This window comes from Montipora foliosa, unplaced genomic scaffold (assembly GCF_036669935.1).
Source record: "Montipora foliosa isolate CH-2021 unplaced genomic scaffold, ASM3666993v2 scaffold_412, whole genome shotgun sequence".
NCBI classification, from domain to species: domain Eukaryota; kingdom Metazoa; phylum Cnidaria; class Anthozoa; order Scleractinia; family Acroporidae; genus Montipora; species Montipora foliosa.
The window spans coordinates 712,501-732,500 of NW_027179715.1; the positions used below are offsets into that span (position 1 = coordinate 712,501).

A 20,000-nucleotide genomic window follows, 5' to 3' on the forward strand; every position below is an offset into this window, starting at 1 on the left:
AACATACCACTTGTCGCATATCCTCGGTGTTCAAGGGCACGAACATGGCCCACGTGACGTAAGGTGAGTGCCTGTGAATAGGGGTGAATTGCGAACAACTAATACAAAAGTGGCGTGTTCTCTTGTCCGTAAAATTTCTCAAAATACTATTTTGCTCTTGAGAATACGAATCCATAGTCATAGATCCCGATCCTCTTCCAAGAGCAACCCGCTCCTAATATATAACTCATTATTTTTCATGGTGCTATTTACTCCACATGTTAGAATGCGCCTGTTCAGTCTTACCATCATCTAGTAGCTCAAACTACACAGGATTTATTTCATATATCATTAGAATGGAAAACGTTAAACAACCATGTACTATCTAATTATATAAATATGACTATTGTGTATCTTAGATGTTTTCCATCAACTACCAAGATTCAGTAGTTTTCTGCCCCTTACTGGTGGAAGAAGTTCAATGATTCTGTATTTTTCTTGATGAAATTTGATGTTAAATTACAAGGGAGCAAGTATGTTTGGTGCAATCGATCTAAGCTAACGAATGATTCTTAAACAGAGTCCCATGGGGATATAGAGAAGAAGGAATAATACCTTCAAAAGTTGCGCTTTTCGCTGTTCAGACCAGTTCCACACTTTACTCCAGCGGTCACTGAGGGACTTGACCTGATCTTGAGTTCTTTCATTGACGCTAGGATGATCTACGTCCACATCAAGAATCATGGAAATCATGGAATGATCACGAAGCTCTTCTTGAAATTTCTAAAATGCAATATAAAAACGACGTCCCGTACATTAGCCAAGTTACGTAAGATAGTCATTTATACTACGTTTATATAACAAACCTTCCACAGTAAAAAGACGGTCCACAGTATTTCAGAGATATGATAGCGGAGCTCTTAATATCATACATTGAAAAAAGATGTAAAAGATATCGTACGATTCTTAAGGACGGGGTCTGGATAACACCTATGTCTGGGAACACTCCCCAATAAAATATAAAGAGAGATCTGTAGTTCTTAGTTTTTCTAGCTCTCATATGTAGATCCTAAATATGAGAGGCGTGGTTTCATTAATTGACAATTTTGGGAATAATTGGAAAGACATATACAGCCGCGTAAACGAAATTCGCAAGAGCACCGTTTTACTACATGTAATTAAAGTATTCAGTCGATATCAGCGTTCCAACTGAGTGCTTTCTTTTTCGTGCAGTGCTTGGCCTTTTGCTGCTAGGAAAACTCTTAGAAGTTAGTAATTTTGGTGCCACAAATCTTACTGAGTACCTGATGATCTTCTAGTTGTTTCTTTACATCATCGTAGCCGGGACCAATTTCTTCCTGCAACTTTGTCCGTGACTCCGCCATGTTGAGCCAGACATTCATCCTTTGCAAGTTTTGTTTCAATAACAAAATGTGTGCGTCAAGCAGTCTGGAGAAAAAAACCATACAACCAAGACAAGAAATGTTGATAATCCAACCCACTCTAATGACGCGAAAAATTCTCAAGCCCTGTGATTAGTCTAGCTGTAGTCAAAAAAAGTCGAAAATTCTTTAACTCAATCGAAAGAGAATACGACAACTTTAGTGCAACTCTAAAAAAGCCCAGTATTTTGTCACAATCACACAAACATTATCAGCCAGAACCTAATGAAATATTGTCATCTTTTAGAGGCTCTTCATAAACCAAATAATGCGCTCTGAGGACATAAAACAATGAAATTTATTAAAAGAGCGGATTGTAGGAAGCAATAATATATGTTTTTTAGTAACTAGCAGGCAATAACGAGCTAAGAAAACGAGTCACATTGGCTTAGTCACTTGGTTGGCAAGCGCACGATCGAAATTTAGCAAAATGCTGATCTAATCACCAGTTGAGTTTGACGTTGAACTCCGTCGAGGCTTCTAACTTTAAACCTAGTCTGATTCTCTCAGTCGAGTTTCTTATCCACTCACACGTTGATCTTTCCATTCCTGGCTCCAAAAACGTTTAACTTTCAGTGCAATTATGTATAAGTTCTTTCAAATCCCACTTACTGATAAACCAATCTGGAGGGAAATGGAGAGCGTGCATATGGCACAATAAGAGGAAAAAACTGCATCACCTCATTTCTTCCTTCTCAACTTTCTCTTCGAGATCTTTGTTCCTTTTTTCCACTAAACTGATTCTCCCTTGAAAGTGATCTCGTTCGTGCTCATTAAAGAAGTCATCATTTATTACATCATTGGACTCGATGAGAATCTCGTTGACTTTGTTTTGACAGTCATGAACGTCTTTCTTTTTGGCCTGTAAAAGAGAGTGCTTTACTGGAACAAATTGTGTAAATGCGCAAGTGTAAATTATAAAGAAATGTAATGGAGGTAACTGCGATTCCTGTGGGGACCACTTGGACTTTTCTATGTAACCCGTGTTTTTTTACCAATACATATACCCTTTTCATACATTAAACCTAACCTCCAACCCTCAGTCAGACCGTAACACTACTGCAGTTCTTAGAATATGAGGGATACTCATGCTGAACCCACCACCTGGATGGAAAAATTCCCATTTTTTTTGACCGTAAATATGAAATTGCCGCACAAGGAAATATTTAAACCTTACTAACAATAATCAGGTAGGTAAAGACTTGTTTCCCTTTCTTCTTTGAGATTCTGTTAAAATCGATCACATTTTCATTTCAATCATATCCTTATAAACTGAAGTATAAATCCACCACTATGAGCCTGATGCTTAGCGTTACAAATTTGACAATCATGCTCTTTTCTTGGCTTCTTTGTCTGTAACGTGTTTAGAACTACAGAAGAAATCAAACACCTATCCAGTTTTGGTACGCCCGGCATTTGAGCTCGTTTGATAAAAATGTTTCTATGCATGAATCCTTAATCTTGAGGGAACAGTTTCAAAACGTAGGCCACAAATCCTAAAGGCCAGGAGATAGCTAGAATTTTATCTGATAATCAAAGGTAAGTTGCCGACAGCTTTGAGACTCGCAACCTCTAACTGACCTGAAAGGCGTCCAGGGCTTTTTTTGCAGATTGAAGGTCCAAATATTCTCCGTCATCTCCGCCAATACTAGACTCTGCCCGTGTAACAGTTACTTCGGCTTCATCCAGACCTGTCGTGATATATTTCCCAAGGGCACCAGATAATCTAATATATGTTACAGGAATACTCATTAGTGCTTTAATCTGCAAGAATGTCATCCGTATGATAAGTGCTAAAGACGGACAAAGACACTGAGTTTTAAATAGATAGAGGTTTATATCTTCAATTTCTCTAGTGGGTAATTCATTAACTCTATTGAAGAAGTGCCCTGAGCCGCCTCACATCAACGGTCAAAGATACATCGTATAGCAGCCGATCGAAAAAAAAAACAATGTCAGCTGATGTCAACAGGGCTACGAATAGGGAGCCGATGAAGGACTCACGGACAAACGAGGAGTGTTTCCATTGCAAACAACCGCGATACAGTGCATCGTACGCGAAAAAGTGTTAAAACGAGCATTGATGGAATCCCAATTGTCTGCAGTCCTGAAAAGGACTGTCGCAATTAACTGGTGTTTTGACAATTTGAGCACAAACCATAGTGGTCTCTTTTTCCGCAGTCGGATAACATCCGCCAAATACTGCGCGAAACAGTAAAATCTATGGAACACGATGCATAAAATAGTTTATTCAGTTGCATTCCGTGTATTCCGACATCCACCAATAACTGAGAATGAATTATAATTAAGAACATTATTTAAAATTAATCAAAGCTTTTATTATGTAATATATCAAAAACGAGTGCGAGTGTTTGACAGTCTCGCTCTTAAAGCGCAGAAGGCAATATGCAAATAAGTGGACGGGTATTCTGAAGTTGCTCCGAAGAATCAAAGTTGTTGCAAACTTTCAAAACTAAATGGGCGATAAAAGGTAAGACAGGAGACAGTATTTATAAGCTACTGTAGGTTCAATGCAAGATGCTATTTTTGTGGAAGACTACATTTATTAGAATACAGATCGATCTTTTTAAATCTTCCTGTATTTTATTGAAGATGTAAAAATGAATTGGCAGTGACGCTGATTAATTATGATAATTAATTAAACTGAAGTATTGTTGTTCTGCTCAATTTTTGTTTTGATGCATAAATCTTCATGTCCAATGAGAAAACAGATGAAAACCACGCGTGGTTTTGATATGTGATCCAAAACACGTGTGGTTTTCATCTGTGTTTTCATTGGGTATCAAAACTCATCCACCTGACGAATATAGCCATTTTTTATTGGCTCTCAAACGTATGAATTATTAATGAGTTTTAGAAGGATGTTTGACACTTTCTACGAAGCTCACTGTACACAAATTCAGCGCAGTTATAACATGGGCCTGCAAAGAGATCTTACTTTGTGCCATTATTTGAGACTCTTTTCTGCAATGTTGCCCATCTTTTCTCAAGACTGTCGATTTCATTTTCATAACTGTCGGCTCTCTCTGGATCTACAAGATTTTCGTTCAGGAGCCGGTCGCTGATGGAAATGGCTTTTTGGAACGTCGGTTCAAATGATGCGATTTCCTCTTTCAGTTCCTGTTTGGGACAATAGAACGATGACAGGTTGAGTCAAAAGTAATAACCAAATGAAACAAAAATACAGTTCAACCCTTACTCTAGCTTCCTGTATCAAAGAAGCGGCCAAAATAAAGTTATGTGGATTCTCGTAGACGTAATCGTTTCGGCAGGTAAGTTTCTTCGTCTGTTTTTCCTAAGTGTCGGTGAAATTTGATTGAAAAAAACTAACCTTGAAAACATGTTAAAAGCCCAGCTTTTAAAATTTACTTAAGTCTTCTCGAGTTAGTATTAGAGTAAGGGGGTTACACAATCGCAATGGCTTCTACAAGTATAGACTACAAAGAACTCTGTGCCCTACTCTTTGCCAATAGAGTGAGGATTCTTGAACAAGCCGGGCCCTGTGGTTTCTGTGTTTATTTGTCATTCTATAGGATTTGAAAGTCTAACCATTTGCAAATGTGATAAGAAATCTAGCAGTTTCTCCCTTGTTTTTGAAGACCCTGATAGTCTAGTGCTCAAACAAGTCATGTTTGAGGACTAAGATTTTGAGGTACCTTTGAAAAGAAGTCCCTAAAATTATTAGCACCTCATACTAGCGTTTTTTTGGACACTTGATGTTCATGAAAACGTTAAGCAAAACTGGAGTTCTATATGAGCAATACTGCGATTATTGTTGGATTATATTATCAAAATTATGCAATCCCATTTATCGTTGTTAGAACTTCATGGAGAGCAAATATTTTCAATACCCTATGTCTGCCATGCTCTTCTTTAACAACGGCAATATCATCATTATTTACAGCTATGGAGTCTGTCTGCTTTTCAGCATCGCTCAACCAATCATAGATTTCCTCCATGAGCTCTTCGTGCAGAACTATCAATGCTTGCGTCAACCTGTCAAATAACACACACATTTCAGTTTACTGCCCCGAATCGCTCTAGTAATAGCGTTTGTTCAATGGCAGGAATAAGCCTCAAATATTATGATTATAACAATAATGATGATAATCATCACAATGAAAATGGCAATCTCCTGGTCCACTTAAAGCTGGCTTTCCTGGTTGGTAGCTGGGCACAACCGGTGGTCTCAAAAGCCCCTCCACTGCCCTTTATTGGGCGGTGTGATATATCGCACGATAATAATAACTGTTCACAACCGTTACTTCTTTTTATTTCCCCGACGGGTTTTTTGGTGATCAATGGACACAGCCGGCTGTTTGCCTTGTTAATAACACGACTACTGATTCAATGGCAGAAACAGTTAAGACAAAAAAAAGATTGATATTTTGAACTTAAGAGCTGCCTTTGGAATGATCATCGCAGAAAAACAAGCAACTTGCTAATATGCAAGACAATAACACACGTAGGCTTGAAAGGAACCTTGACCCCAATCATGCCTTCAGTTTCGCTGCAAAACTCTCTGTGAATTTACCTACTGCTGAAATGATCTTACAAAGAAACAACTAGGATCACTAAACCTGGTATTGTCTGTTTTAGAAGATGCACCATAATTTAAACCCACTAGTTACCTTTGATGATTCTCGTCATGCGTTTTGTCCAGTTCAGCCCATTTTTCGTCCAACGCACCTATCCTGCGCATGACCCGCACCTGATCTTCATCCCTCATTACACCAATCTCTTTGCCGTCTTCAAACTGGTCTTTGATATCACTGAATTTGGCTTGCTCCTTGACCATTTCACTCTCAAATTCCTTCAAGTTAATAACAACAGAATTGTCAAAATGACAGCTTTGTGTATTTACAAGCGCAAAAGGGCAGTTCTTACACTCCTCCTACTCGGACATTTATGAAGACCAAAATTTTAGATACATCATGGATCTTCAAAACTCAGCGCATAAGAATTAAAGTACACTTTTTAAACGGCATGAAATGAATTTTGGCGCTAATGGACTAATTTTAGCCAATTCTTCTCTATAACAGGGCTCTTCAAAACCAGATCTTATTTAAATTCGAAGCCCTATCAGCGTTGTTCTCAGTGGCTCATGAAAAAAGAGCATTTTCTAGTCTTACCGATTAATCAGATTTGCTTGATTTTTTAACTCGAGCGATAGATTGTAAAAGTCCGTCTAAAATACTGTCATGCCAGCATACCTGGTGGCAGTTCAATAGGCCTTATTCACGATAGCCGCCATGTTGGTTTTCAAATTGTCATGCAAATTAGCCATGTGTTATGCTGGGGAGCAAACATTGGAAAAAAGGCAAATTGCGGAAAATCGGCTCGTCAAAATATTGAAATAACATTGCTCAAAGTCCATTTTAGTATATAGAATTAAGTACCTTTTATAATAATTATATATCTTTTGATTGCCTTTGACAGTTTAACTTCCTACTTCGTTAGCTGCTCATTTTTTACTAAAAAAGCGTCGAAGTAACTTGTGTTATCATTCTATTTTACTACTTAGGTGATAAACATTCAATGAACGTGAAACAAATCACCTGTGTGGCTAACATATTCGTTATAACCTCTCGAACTTGTGTTGTTTGCCCCCTCAGAAGTGTGTGGCTAATTTGCATGATAATAGCAAATCCAACCCGCGGCCTTCGTGAATAAGGTCTATTGGTTGGACATCTGACTACCAGGGTAGGAACTCGGCTAGACCCACACTCAGATTATTAAATAACTGAATAGAAAGTGCTGCGTTTGTAATTTCAACTCCTATTGAATAGCGACTACAAACTGTAAGCCCCGTCTCGCAATCATTTAGTGTTCTTCTACTCCGTGGGACACTGAAGAATCCAATCACTCTTCATAAAAAAATGTCTATTCTATTATTTCCAGGAAAAACAAGCGCCTAGGAGTGGTCTTAAAACGGCTAATGGTGTCTAAGGCCACCTTAGTGTACAAACAGCTATAAGTCGAGGGGGCTTTGCCGGGTACTGAAAAATGTAGTCATAGATGTGGATGTCTGGTCTGAACGACTACGTTTTGCTGACGAGGGAGGGTTGGGAGCTTGCGTTTAATGGAGGAGGGTGTTCCAGATTTAGAAAGGAAAGGAAAGGAACTTTATTGTCTAATATTCTAGCGCCGTAGAGCATTAATCGGGGAAACTCTTTTCTATCGACGGTACGTGGATGACACTTTTTGTTTGTTTCAACTCCCGTCATCCCAACATACGATTCACCATGGAAGCGGAATCAGATCTTAAACTGCCCTTTTTAGATATATACGTTGACAACACGGGGCCTACGGTAGTTACTAGAGTATTCCGTAAGAAAACATTCACCGGCTTATTAACCTGTTTTTTTAGCTTTACCTCATTTTCATACAAAGTTGGGCTAGTCAAGACCCTTGTTGATAGAACTCTTATAAGATTTGTAACAACTGGCAAGCGTTTAATGAGGACATTGCGTCACTAACATTCATCCTAAAGAAAAACCTGTATCCATCTAGGCTAATAGAAAGAATCATTAACCGCAGTGTCACACAGCATGTAACAGGCAACTCTGTAAGATCAACTGGTGAACAAGCGCCTAACACCTTTTATTTCAAATTACCCTACATAGGTTATTGTTTTAGCATCGCCCAAAAGCGCATTCGTCGACTTTCAAATTTCTATTGTAATAATGCAAACATTGTGTTAGCGGTTTCCTCTTTCAAAGTAGGTAGCCTCTTTAGTGTGAAAGACCCTATCCCCAATGGACTCCGATCATGTGTGGTTCATAAATTTTCGTGTGCAGGCTGTGCAGCTTGCTATGTCGGTGAGACCACCCAACATTTCAACACACGTGTAAGGGAACAGTTGGAAACGGACAGGGCCTCACACATTTTCAAGCATCTAGAGAGCTCCTTAGCATGTCGCTCTGAATGCTCCCGTGACAATTTTGCCATCATCGATCAGGCATCTTCGCGGTTTGCTCTTAAAATCAAAGAGGCGTTGCACATATTTTGGGACAAACCAACACTTAACGCACAGGTCAAACATGTTAATTTAGAACTTTCTGTTTAATTTTGAATTACTATTGTCTAGTCTTAATTATTGTCATTATCATTATTGTAATTTCTCTAGTATTTATATTTCACTGTAATTTATTGTTCATTTCACACTGACGATGGCACAGGCAACTGCCGAAACATGTCTGTTGTAAAACTCAGGAGTGTCGTGTTTTTCTTAAAAATAAGTTGAAATTAACAAGTTAACGCAAATCAAATAAAATTTTGGGTTGGGTTGAGGAGAGGGGAAAACCGGATTACCCGGCGAAAAACCTTTCAGTGCAGAGTAGAGAACCAACAAACTCAACCCACATATGACGCCGAGTCTGGGAATCGAACCCGGTCCACATTCGTGGGAGGTGAGTGCTCTCACCACTGCACCATCGCCTATTTCCCTTTCGTTAACGGTCGTTGCCATTTGAAACGGTCGATGCCATTTTTTAGCTCTGAATTACACTCGTTAGGTCTAAGAACTCAAAAGGTCGCGGTTACTGGGATTTGTGTCTCGCTGGTCATACGAGTTAGGGTTCGGATTAGGGTTTTGTTTAGGGTGAGGGCTAAGAACCCGAGTTCGAGTTTTGAAATTTTCGGACTCTTTTTTCCCTCCAGTTTTTCTTTCATAAATGCTTTTTTTTCCTTTTTTGTCTTAATTTTTGTTAATATTTTTTCTTAGTTTGTTTCTTTTAATTTTCTTTGAAGTGAAGTGTGTAGTCGACCGTTATAAATGGCATCGACCGTTTCAAATGGCAACGACCGTTCTGAGAAATGGCAACGACCGTTTACGAAAGGGAAATTTGCTGCGCCATCCCTGCACACACAAACAGATACACTCTTTGGGATACACTCTTCAACTGTCACGGTTTTCTTGCCATTTAACCAGAGAGCTAAGTTAACAACATTAGTTAATCCCCTTATCCCTTATCACTTGCGCTTTATAGTTTTTTTCCCCATTCAAATGGCATTTAGTTCAATGTCACTTACATCGGGATAAAACACACGACAGCGAAAAGCAAAATCTTGAATTCGAAGGGCGTGTTCGTTCTCACTTTCATTCTGAGAGTCCAATTAAAATGTTCTTGATATGAGAAAATCGTAAGGTATTTGTATACCAAACCCATAAACTAAAGAACAAGATTGAACGGATTGAATTACAAGGAGTGTCCGTCGGGAGTACTGAGGCTTACGTTCTACCTTCAATTGAGCTAACTGTTTTCCAACTTCACCGATGTCAGATCCAATGTCGGAGAAATTCGCTGCAGAATCTTCAAGTCTTTCAAATCCATCTTCGCACTCAGCGAGTGAACGACCAAAATATTTTAATGAAGCTTCCTTTATTCTGACAAAAAAAAAACAAAAACGTAATTAAAAAATATAGCTTTGGTAAACTCTTTATCCCTCAGGGCTAAAGCCGGCCGCACACTAGGCGAAAACAGCGCGGCGCTAATTCCGCCTCGAAGAATTCAATCGTACTCAGTGCCGGTGTTGTTCTCCTCACACCTAGCGTTGTTATTGCGCGGCTTACACGAGGTATGAAAGCCTTATTATGCATCGTCTAGGATATTTATAGATAAGATAAAGTATTTTGCATTATTTTGCAGTACTCCTGACCTACCCACTTAGTAAACTGATTCATCATCACTAACTGCACTTTTCACTCTAAAGTGGTGTACGTAATGAAGACAAGAGGTCATCTTTGCCAGCGCTAAGTTCGTTCAATGTTCACACACCAGGCGAAAATTTCGTCAGAAAAGTTCGCGGCGAAGAAAATATCAAACATGTTTGATATTCAGCACTATTTCCGCGGCGGCAAATGCGCATACAAATGAATCCGCATCCCGGGCAAATTCTTCGCTGCGCAATAAGCGCCGCGCTATTTTCGCCTAGGTGCGGCCGGCTCAAGCTCAATAGCAAAGCAAGCATAAGCTCAAACAATGTACACAGACGCATTTATGAGTCTTTTGTTCTAATAAAATGCACTAATTAGTAAAACGTGACGAAGCCTGCGTACGTTGCTTATGCTTGTGCCGCTGATGAAAACTTGCCTAAAGAGATCATACGGTATATGAAAGGGCGAGCAGGTACAAGACATTTGGTTGGTAATATTTAACCAATAAAAGTAGGTTAGAAATACGAGGGCACCCAACGAGAAAATTAAGCCAAAGGCTTTTGAGAGACATTTCTAGGCTCCTTATAATGTATAAAGACTGCCTAAAGAAATGTTTTTATCATTTAGAAGAATTTGATCTTTTCAGATATTTTAGCTGAAAATTGAAGCGCCCGAAAATGTTTGGGAATGATATCTTCATTTCACAAATTTCTAGCTAAACGTTACCTTCTAAGAACCGTTTCAGCCTAACAATTTGCTCATCCGAAACCTCTAGATGACCTTTTTCAGTGCCAAAATTTGCAAAAATATCCCTCCCGAAAACATAAGGGACTACTTTTCCCTGGTTGCGAATCTTTTAGGTGATATTTTAGTAAAGAAATCTGTAGCCTTCTGACAACGTAGAACCAAAAAATCTTAGAACAGTTTGACTCTCCCGAATACATATTTCACCGAAGATTATCGTTGGGTGCTCCTGGGAATATTCAGCATCTCTTACTTGTCTTTGTTTTCCCTTGTGTCTCTCTCTAATTCAGTCATTTGTCTATTTAGCGCGTTTATGGTTTCATCGACGCCATCTGCATCATCGGATTGCAACTTTTTCGTCGTGATTATATCTCGGCCTGTGTTTGTCACTTCAATTAACTCGTTGCTCAGGTCCTCATGGAGAGCGAGTTCAACTTGCTACGAAAAGAAAAAAGGGCGACTTACGCTCATGCTTGGCACACAAAATAAACGTCGCTTACATTAAGCGGTTTCTTAACCTTTCCAAATCTGATTCTGATTTACGTAGTCTTGACCAGATGATGCCGCGCTTACGTGAGAAATGTTCACATACTAGTCGAAAGAAGAAGCACACGACCTTGAAGCGTGTAACTTGCAACCCTCTTTCTTGAAACAAGGCTGGGGATTTTAGGACACCAATTTTATGCCCAAATATGGACAAAAATAAGATCGAAGCTGCACGCGCGGAAAAAATGCACGAGCTACGTTACATCTAAATAAGGATATTTTAAAGTCAAAAAATCATGAGCTTCCGTCGAAAGTGAAAGCAGATCATAGTAGGGGCTGCCCGGCGTCTGTAACCTCTGTGGTTATTCCAGGATGTCAGTACTTTATTTCACTAAAATAAAGCTCAATTCACGCTCTCTGTTTGTATCTATGTATAAAAATCAATGTTGTTGTTGTTGTTGTTGTACTATCTGGCTCCATTCTTATTTGTCCGCACAATATACATATTCGTAGACATTTCAGATTTCAGTACTGACGTCTTGACACTATGATGTGAAACAAATTCGGGACATTGGAGCCACTCCAAGTGCATGTCCTCCATGGAATAATCTTGGAAACTCGTACAGAAACGGCATGATTTCCAACACAAATTTCAGGAAAATGCCACAGCACAACCCTATTCAGAAAAACACATCTTTTGAGCATTTTAAGATTATTGAACTCTCTAAGAATAAGTATTTTTTTTTCTATTTTTTAAAAAGTTTTGAGGGTTATTATGTAAACTACCGGCAGCTGCCGGTAATAACATACTTCACCCTCGGTAAATACAAATATTCATTTATTATTTTTTCTTTGTAATAAGGAAGCGGATTCCTGTACCTAAAAACGCGAAGTGTTACTCAGGTTATTAATTGGATTTAATCTCGACCGAGTCTTACCATTCTGACCGTTAGCAAGTTTCCACAGACTGCAGAAAACTCGAGAACAGAGTTTCTGATCAACGCTGGGACTGAAACGCTTAGTGCACTTAATCCTACAGGTACGATTTGCATGAACAATTGGGCGAGACCTATTGCCCAAAATTGAAAAAGCTCGCCTTTCGATCGGCTTCTTCCACCCGATCGCGGGCTTTCCTTTAAGTTGTCTAACTTCGATCGCATATTACCTCTAATTTATCGGCTCCAGCTTTAATCGCTCCATAGTCTGAATCATCAACTGGGGTGTCATTGAGTTTCTTTGAGGCTTCAGTGACAAGCAAACCAAGAGCTACGGCTTGTTCTCGCCATCGAGTGAGCGTTCCTTCCTTGTCTTTCTTCAAAATGTTCAACAAGGCTGATTCCAATCTGCAATTAATTTTCAAGTCAAGATGTTACAGTGAAATCAGGTCAAAATCTTTTCCTATTTTTTGAATGCTTCTTCCCCAGTTATTAAGATTTAAAAAAAACTTATTCTTATCCTACATGTTCATTTTGAAGTGTTCATGACAAGTAAAGCAACATTCAAAGGTTCTAAAGTTTCCCTCCACTTTTACAAAAACGACCTTGAAGTTCTTAAGCCAAAATTTACTGAGATCAGCACAAACACCTTCTTAATCACTAACAGGCATGTCGTCCGTAAGTTAGGAGGAAGTTACAAGAAGGTTGTGACCCATCCCATCCGTGTCAGTATTTGGAGCACAACAGAACGTTGTATTATGAACGACAATTCGATGGGTATCGAAACCAGTTGAAGGGATATGCGCTCCACTCGCGAGCCGAGGATTTGATTTCACTCACTCCTTTTGTCTGTTATTAAGGTGGTCATTGACTGCATTCCATCTGGTGTTAAGTGCACTCTTAGTTTTGTCCACTCCATCGATGTCAGTTTTATCCAGATTGCTGTTATCCACAAGGATCTGACTGTCTTTAAGCATGGCCTCGACTTTTGGCTCGTATTGCTGTACCTCACTTAGGAATAGCTGAAGGAGAAATACAATAACAAAATCTAATTGTAAACATATGGTACAATGACAATTATTTAGAGTTGAACAGTGGGAAGAAAACTCTATGTTAAGCTACATTGATTTAATTGGACTGGTTTCTTCGTATTTATTCTCAGGTATCAGTAGGCGAATTGCACCAACCTGGTTATCTTGGATCTGCTCTTGAAGTGCATCAATGTCACCTGAAACTTTCTCCTCACTCTTAATAAGTTTCTCGGATTCTGTGAGCCATTGGTTCATGTTATCACATTTGTCACGCCATGCATCAAATGTCTGGTATTCTTTCTCGATGTCTTGCGTAAATTTCTCAAGCCTAAGCAGAAAAAACAACAGTAAAGGAACTGTCACAGGAAGCAACAGTTTCGTTGAAAGGCATGCCAAGAAATTATGGTGTAACAGCCCGACTTTTAGTTGAAACTTTTGCAATATTGTAGCTTGGTAGCGTCAACTGAGTTGATGTACGAAAATTGACCTCTCCAAGTACCTAGGGAGGTCAATTTAGCAATACATTTATAAACTTGGTTGAGACTTTACTGAATAAGTATTCTAATATAGGAGTATTTTGAGAAGTATTTGCGAGCTAAAGAAAAAAAAAAAGAAAACACATGTTGGACGTGCAAACCAAACCAATAAGTCATGGACAATACTTCTATTTCGCAAGTCTGTTGCGTTAAAAATGAATTATCGGTTAATAGCCCTTTTCACGGTTAGTTTTCTCCTTTGCATTACAATATAATCTAGCATGTATGTGAGGCAATTTCGGGCTATTCTGCAGTTTTAACCCGAAATTGCCTCTAATCCACGTCAGATTACATTGTAATGCAAATGAGAAAAACTAACCGTGAAAAGGGCTATTGAGCAACATCTCTTAATTTAATTTATACCTCTGCATGTACGTTATCATGATCATATACTTTAACTTTATTAAGTACCCATTACAATTGTTGACACTTAGGTCCATTTGCGCTATTCTATATCCTTGTGACTGTAGACTGGTGCCGCTCACCTGCAGCTGTATGTACGCTATTACAGGAAAAAAAAAAACGCAAAAAACCAGAAGTGTATCCGCCTCTGACACACGCGTTCAAAAGGTTGTGCCATAAAGATACACGAGTTTAAATTATCCTCCATCCCTTTTGTGTAGGGAGGCCCGCACCGTTCGTTTATGGATAGCTTCCTTGAATCTCTCGAACCATCCTGGATCGGTGATCAACGTGTTGGTCTCCGTCAGTTAGTGTCAACGTTCTCCGAAGAATCACCTCCAAAGCAACCAAGATATGCCGGTCAAAGAGTAACATTGTGTCTTGTTTTTAGTGGTTTAAATCCAATCAAATAGCAGTCACCACAAAACACAGCGTAATGGTTAAATAGTAACATTACCAGTGGCATTAAAATATCCATTGAGAACTATAGAACAAATACACTTTTCCTAAAGGAAATGGAGTCATTCCCGAAATAAAGATTCATCGAACGTGGCCTGTTGGATAATTTACTCTATTTAATAATTCATGATGGAAAAAAGGCTTTATTAATCAATTCTATTTAATAATTCATGATGGAAAAAAGGCTTTATTAATCAACGTCTGCATGAATTCTAATCACTTTTCATGACCAGCGACAACGTTTTTTATCGCAAGAAATAGTAAAACATTTGCATACGAAAATAATAAAATGATTTACAGAAGGTGTATTGTCTAAAGTTCACCAGAAACCTAGCTACCATTTTTCTTGCCGGGCCTTTAGTGAGACATCATAGACAACAATGGTTTCAGAAATAAATAACGCGATTTAGGGAGAGCTGTCAAATCTGCGCATTGCAACAAATTTCATGGTTAATAATAATATTTTATTTCACTTATAAAGCGCAAATATCAATTGGGTTATTTTCATTTGCGCTCACTGAAAAATTATAATAATTACTAATATACTAATATAAATAATTAAAACAACAGTAAATTTAAAGACTATCAATATAAAAGATAATTAAAATATAACCTTATTAACCTTAGCTATATGTTTAAAAAAGCTTTTTTGAATAAAAATGTTTGGCGCTCTCCTAACGTCAAGAGGCAAATTATTCCATAAATTTGGAGCAGCAACCATAAAAGATCTATCTCCTAATGTCTTATACGTTTTAAAATTAACATACTTAAGTAAGATTCCATTCCAATTGGAAAGTAACCTATATGTACCCTCATTCTTAATATTAATAAGCTCTGTTATATACCCTGGAGCAAAACCCTTAATAGCCTTATATACTAAAAGTAAGATTTGAAATTCTATGCGGAATGTAACAGGCAGCCATTGCAAATTATACGATAATGGTGTTATTCTACAGTACTTAGATTCGTTATATATTAATCTGGCTGCAGCGTTTTGGACCCTTTGAATTTTATGTATTTGATAGGTTGGTAGGCCAAAAAGAAGGCTATTGCAATAGTCTATACGACTACTAACAAAAGCATGAATCAGCTTTTCAGTAGATTCTCTAGACAAGTACTTTCTAAGTTTCCTAATATTATACAAGTAGTAGAATGCTAATGAACAAGTCTTGTTGATATGTGAGTTCATTGACAATGTGGAATCAAACCACATTCCGAAGTTCCTAACAGATGACATAGGTGTTATTTCAAACTGACCAATAGTAATGTTGTTAAGTTGAACTTTGGCGAGCTGTTGTTTGGTGCCAATCACAACTAACTCAGTTTCGTCATCGTTAAGAAGAAGTTTATCAGTAGTCATCCACAATCTGATATCATCAACACATCTTTGCACGACCGCAAAAGCTTCGTCTTGACCAGTCTCATCATTAGGACTAAACGAGACATAGAGCTGTGTATCGTCTATATGGTTGCCTAATGTTTCGAAGAAACCTGAATCAAGGTGTCGAATGGCAGAATTTAACTTTGGGGGTTCGATGTCGGCTTTATCACTTTCTTCTAATAGAGTGTCGCGAGCAGTGCTGTTTAAAATGTGAATGAATAGCGTTCTCATTAAACTAGGATGGTCTTGAAAATAGGGAGATGAGGAAAATTAAACGAGTTCATTAGACATTTGGAATACAAATCGAACGTCCGAAAATCATAGTTCAAAGTTAAAAGCATATTTAAAAATGCACTTATACGAAAAGAAAGACTCGAAATAAACTTGCCTGCAAATAGCAAAGGCTAATCTAGGCTGGTAGTGTTTACATTTCTACTGTGGAATAAAATACTACAGAATTCCAAGAAAAAAGTTACTTAAAGAAACATTACAAGGCACCAATTAACAAGAGCGTACTAGAAATAAGAAAGTGAAACATTGTGATCGGTTATATTGTTTAATTTTACACCCGAGTCGCGAAAAAGAATGGCTCTGCTGGGTCAGTCTTGAAAATCTTATGTAATTTTTGCTTCCAGTAGCAGATCGAGTATTATATGAGAACATAGAATCAACTTGACCGAAAAGATCTAGTAAGTTAGGAGTGCACTTTTACTGTGAATATCGTGCGTGAGGAGAAAAATAGATTTTAAATAAAGCAAATCAACCGGAAGAATTCAAGATTAGAGCGTATTTCAATTGCTGCCAATCAGTACAAGCTTTAATTTTTAGTCCGTTCGCTTTTTTCTCCAACCCATGATACAATTCTATTTGGAGGATTCTTTGCACATACCCAACAAGACATCATCTCGAAGCTCTGGGAAATAAATATAAGGATTTGTGCGAGTCTATTCCCCAGAGTCTCGAGATGATGCCTTTTTTTTGGATTGTACTTTAATATATCGAAATTGGTCTTTTAGCCAGTTTCTCTTGGGACCAGAGAAAAAAAAACAACACTTATGCAAAACATTGGAAGGACTAACGAAGAGTATTATAGTCCCAGGCCAAGAGCAAATAACCCAAATGCCTGTGAATTAAGAGTTAGTAAAAGCAGGTATTGTAACAAAATGTATTATTCAAGTTTGACAAAGCGGTAAGGGCAGTCAAGACGTCCTGAACGATAGCCGAACATTTCTTGTTTGTATTTATACCCATCGCCCTCGATAAACAGGCACATATCTTTTAAATAAAGAAAACAATGAATTGTTAAATAAACAAAGGGGGCTCTAAATTCAAATATTACAGATGAACTCATTCGTGACCATTCAAAGTAAAGATCTCTTGGCGCGTATAAAAAGGGAAAGTTATTGTCTAACTGGGTATAAGATTGCCAGACAACTTTGGAGGCTTGCTTTCTTGTCCTTAAAAATGGGTTTTGAAAGGACGCCTTTCGATGTCCAAACTATTAATTAACAATACCAGCTTATGGACGGAGAGAATCAAGTCTTGTCAATGGCTGTGCAACGAGTTGGTACCAGAATATATTCATTTTTACCTATGCTGCAACTGGTCGAGTGTTCGCGAGGCCTGAGCCAAGGATGTCTCTAATCCATTTTCATCGCTTTCCATTATGACATTAAAATGTTGTCACGATTTCATGGTTTTAAGGTGGACCGAGGAGTCGGCGGATGAGTGAAAATTCAAACGCCTCCATAATGGTGAAAGGACTGCAAGTGTCAACGATTCATTGTATACGAACACAATTGCACAAAAAGACCAGTCCTATTTACAAAGGAAACATTCGTGATGTCCTTACAATTAAAAACGTCACAATTGATAAAATAGTAACAGTAGTCCAAAAAATAAAGAAATCAGAAGGACGCGAGCCATCACTACCTCATTGTTTTTGTACTTCGATGCCAGAGGCAATGCACGGCTCTATATGGCTTTATGACCACAGTAGAATAGCCAAAAACTGTCGCGGATATTGTTCATTATGATTGTCAGTAACAGAACGGAGGGTTCAGGATTACATGGTGGAAATAAGGCAGTTTGAAGCGAAAAGTGATTTTAGTAATTAATTTCGCAGTAAGTCGAGTACATTTGTAATCTCTTTGTAATTAATAGCTGGATATTTACTTATTTTATTTCGAGACTTGTTTGGAACTCTAATCATTGTTTCATGTAACATTTGGATGAAATGCTTTTGTTTGGTTAGCAGTTAAAGGCATTCCTGAAAACATTCCCGAATTCAACGGCGATACCGTGAGTTGTGTGACTGTTAACCGCAACGTTTGCAGCAGAGCCTAGGTAAATTCAACGAATTGTACATTGGTATTTTTTTTCAAATTGTCAAATTGTCAAAGACAAACGAAAAAATTTTTAAATTGTCAAAGACAAACGAGTACTTTTGCCAACAAAGGAGTTCAGTATTGAATGTACTTTATTAGAATTTATTTTGTACATATTTATTGGGACGCGACCCGCGTAAGGTAACAAAATACCCGATAACATGTTATAAGTCCAAGAGTGGCAGCGGCGCTTTATTCATTGCAAATATATTTTTTATTCGACTGGCCAGCTTTTCTAGTATTCCTTTGTAGCTTTTTGTCGCTTATTTCTTTCCCCGCACTCGTTACTTCAAGCCGAGTGAAACATAAACAGAGGTGCTTAAAGCATCTCGGTAGACCGAGACTCTTTAAAGACATACCTTTTTAAGTTAGCATATAGTTTATGATTATGTTAAATTAATTCAATCCTTTTAATAGGAAAGAATTTTGGAAGTGCTGAAAGTGGTTTGGACCTCCTTGATTCCATCCATCGCGCAAAACATTAAAATTACCTTAGATTCGCGACACGATCAACACAGCTGTCGCGTAAAATGCATTTTCTTTTCCTTTTTTTTTTATTCGAGAAAAAAAGAGGTATACCAAGCAAAAAATGAAATTCGACGAAAGATTTAATTGTGAAGAGGAAGAAAGGATAGCAACTATCTTGTTAGCTAACATATGAGCCTGAAAATGAGAAAAAAAAAGTCACCAACCTTTTCTCGCGCTCAATGACATCAATGTTCAATACATTCCATCGCACCTTTAAGTCAGACATTCGGTCGCGTACATCGTCAACTTGTTCGTTTGTTAAAACTCCGCTTTCCACAGCAGTGGAGCCGAAGGAAAACAGTTGGTCTGCATCTTTGTGCTTGGAACAAGTATCAGTCATTATTTCCTGGAGAAAGAAAAAAACACTGAAGGCGTTCCCTTCCTTTGTCACGGGAAGGAAACGCCTTCTGGATGGAGGAAGGTTGCTCACGACCGCAATGTTCCTATGCAAATACATCATCTACTGGGCATTGAGCCAAAATTCTTTACCAACTTTGCCTTCCTGTGAAATTTAGACTGTTTGTATGTCATTAGTTCAGGTTCTATTTATTTGTTTAAGAATTTTTACTGGTGAAGTTTTAAAGTATCTCAAATATTGCAAAAAAGGTTTTGTGCACTAAGTAGAATTATATGAAAAATAGGAAGAAATGGACAAAATTCTTGAAAAAAAATAGAAGCATATAGAGAACATGCCAGAGGATACGAAACTCGAAACATAACTGTTATATTGTTATACACACTACTATGTCTGAGTAAAACAAACTATGTTAAGAATGATGGGAAGAAATGTGAAAGAAACAACAACAACAACAACAACAATAACAACAGTAAGGAGAGCTTGCAATGGATTTTTACTTTGATTGCCGATATTTCCTCAGTTTCCTCACCTCGTGGTCCTCTAAGAGGTCCACCACTTTGTCTAGAATGACGCCAGATTTGGACGTGCCGCGAAGTCTGGTAGTGATAGAATGCATCACATCTTTCAAGGCTACTAGTATCGTCCATTTTCG

The 20,000-nt window shown here is 38.1% G+C and overlaps 1 protein-coding gene across 1 annotated transcript in view; it reads right to left on the reverse strand.

The window, feature by feature from the left end:
* The window catches only part of LOC137988249 (utrophin-like), a 100,520-nt gene that overhangs the window by 8,154 nt on the left and 72,366 nt on the right, over positions 1 to 20,000 (reverse strand). Inside the window, exons 58-71 of the mRNA XM_068834292.1 lie at positions 19,878 to 20,000; positions 19,155 to 19,336; positions 13,454 to 13,625; positions 13,107 to 13,288; positions 12,497 to 12,674; positions 11,099 to 11,283; positions 9,687 to 9,831; positions 6,074 to 6,255; positions 5,294 to 5,438; positions 4,381 to 4,562; positions 3,003 to 3,147; positions 2,102 to 2,283; positions 1,284 to 1,428; positions 595 to 762 (exon numbers count right to left, since the gene is read on the reverse strand). The exon at positions 19,878 to 20,000 is cut by the window's right edge and continues 43 nt beyond it. Of these exons, the coding sequence (XP_068690393.1) occupies positions 595 to 762; positions 1,284 to 1,428; positions 2,102 to 2,283; positions 3,003 to 3,147; positions 4,381 to 4,562; positions 5,294 to 5,438; positions 6,074 to 6,255; positions 9,687 to 9,831; positions 11,099 to 11,283; positions 12,497 to 12,674; positions 13,107 to 13,288; positions 13,454 to 13,625; positions 19,155 to 19,336; positions 19,878 to 20,000 (2,316 nt within the window). The remainder of the gene's footprint in view (positions 1 to 594; positions 763 to 1,283; positions 1,429 to 2,101; positions 2,284 to 3,002; positions 3,148 to 4,380; positions 4,563 to 5,293; positions 5,439 to 6,073; positions 6,256 to 9,686; positions 9,832 to 11,098; positions 11,284 to 12,496; positions 12,675 to 13,106; positions 13,289 to 13,453; positions 13,626 to 19,154; positions 19,337 to 19,877) is intronic.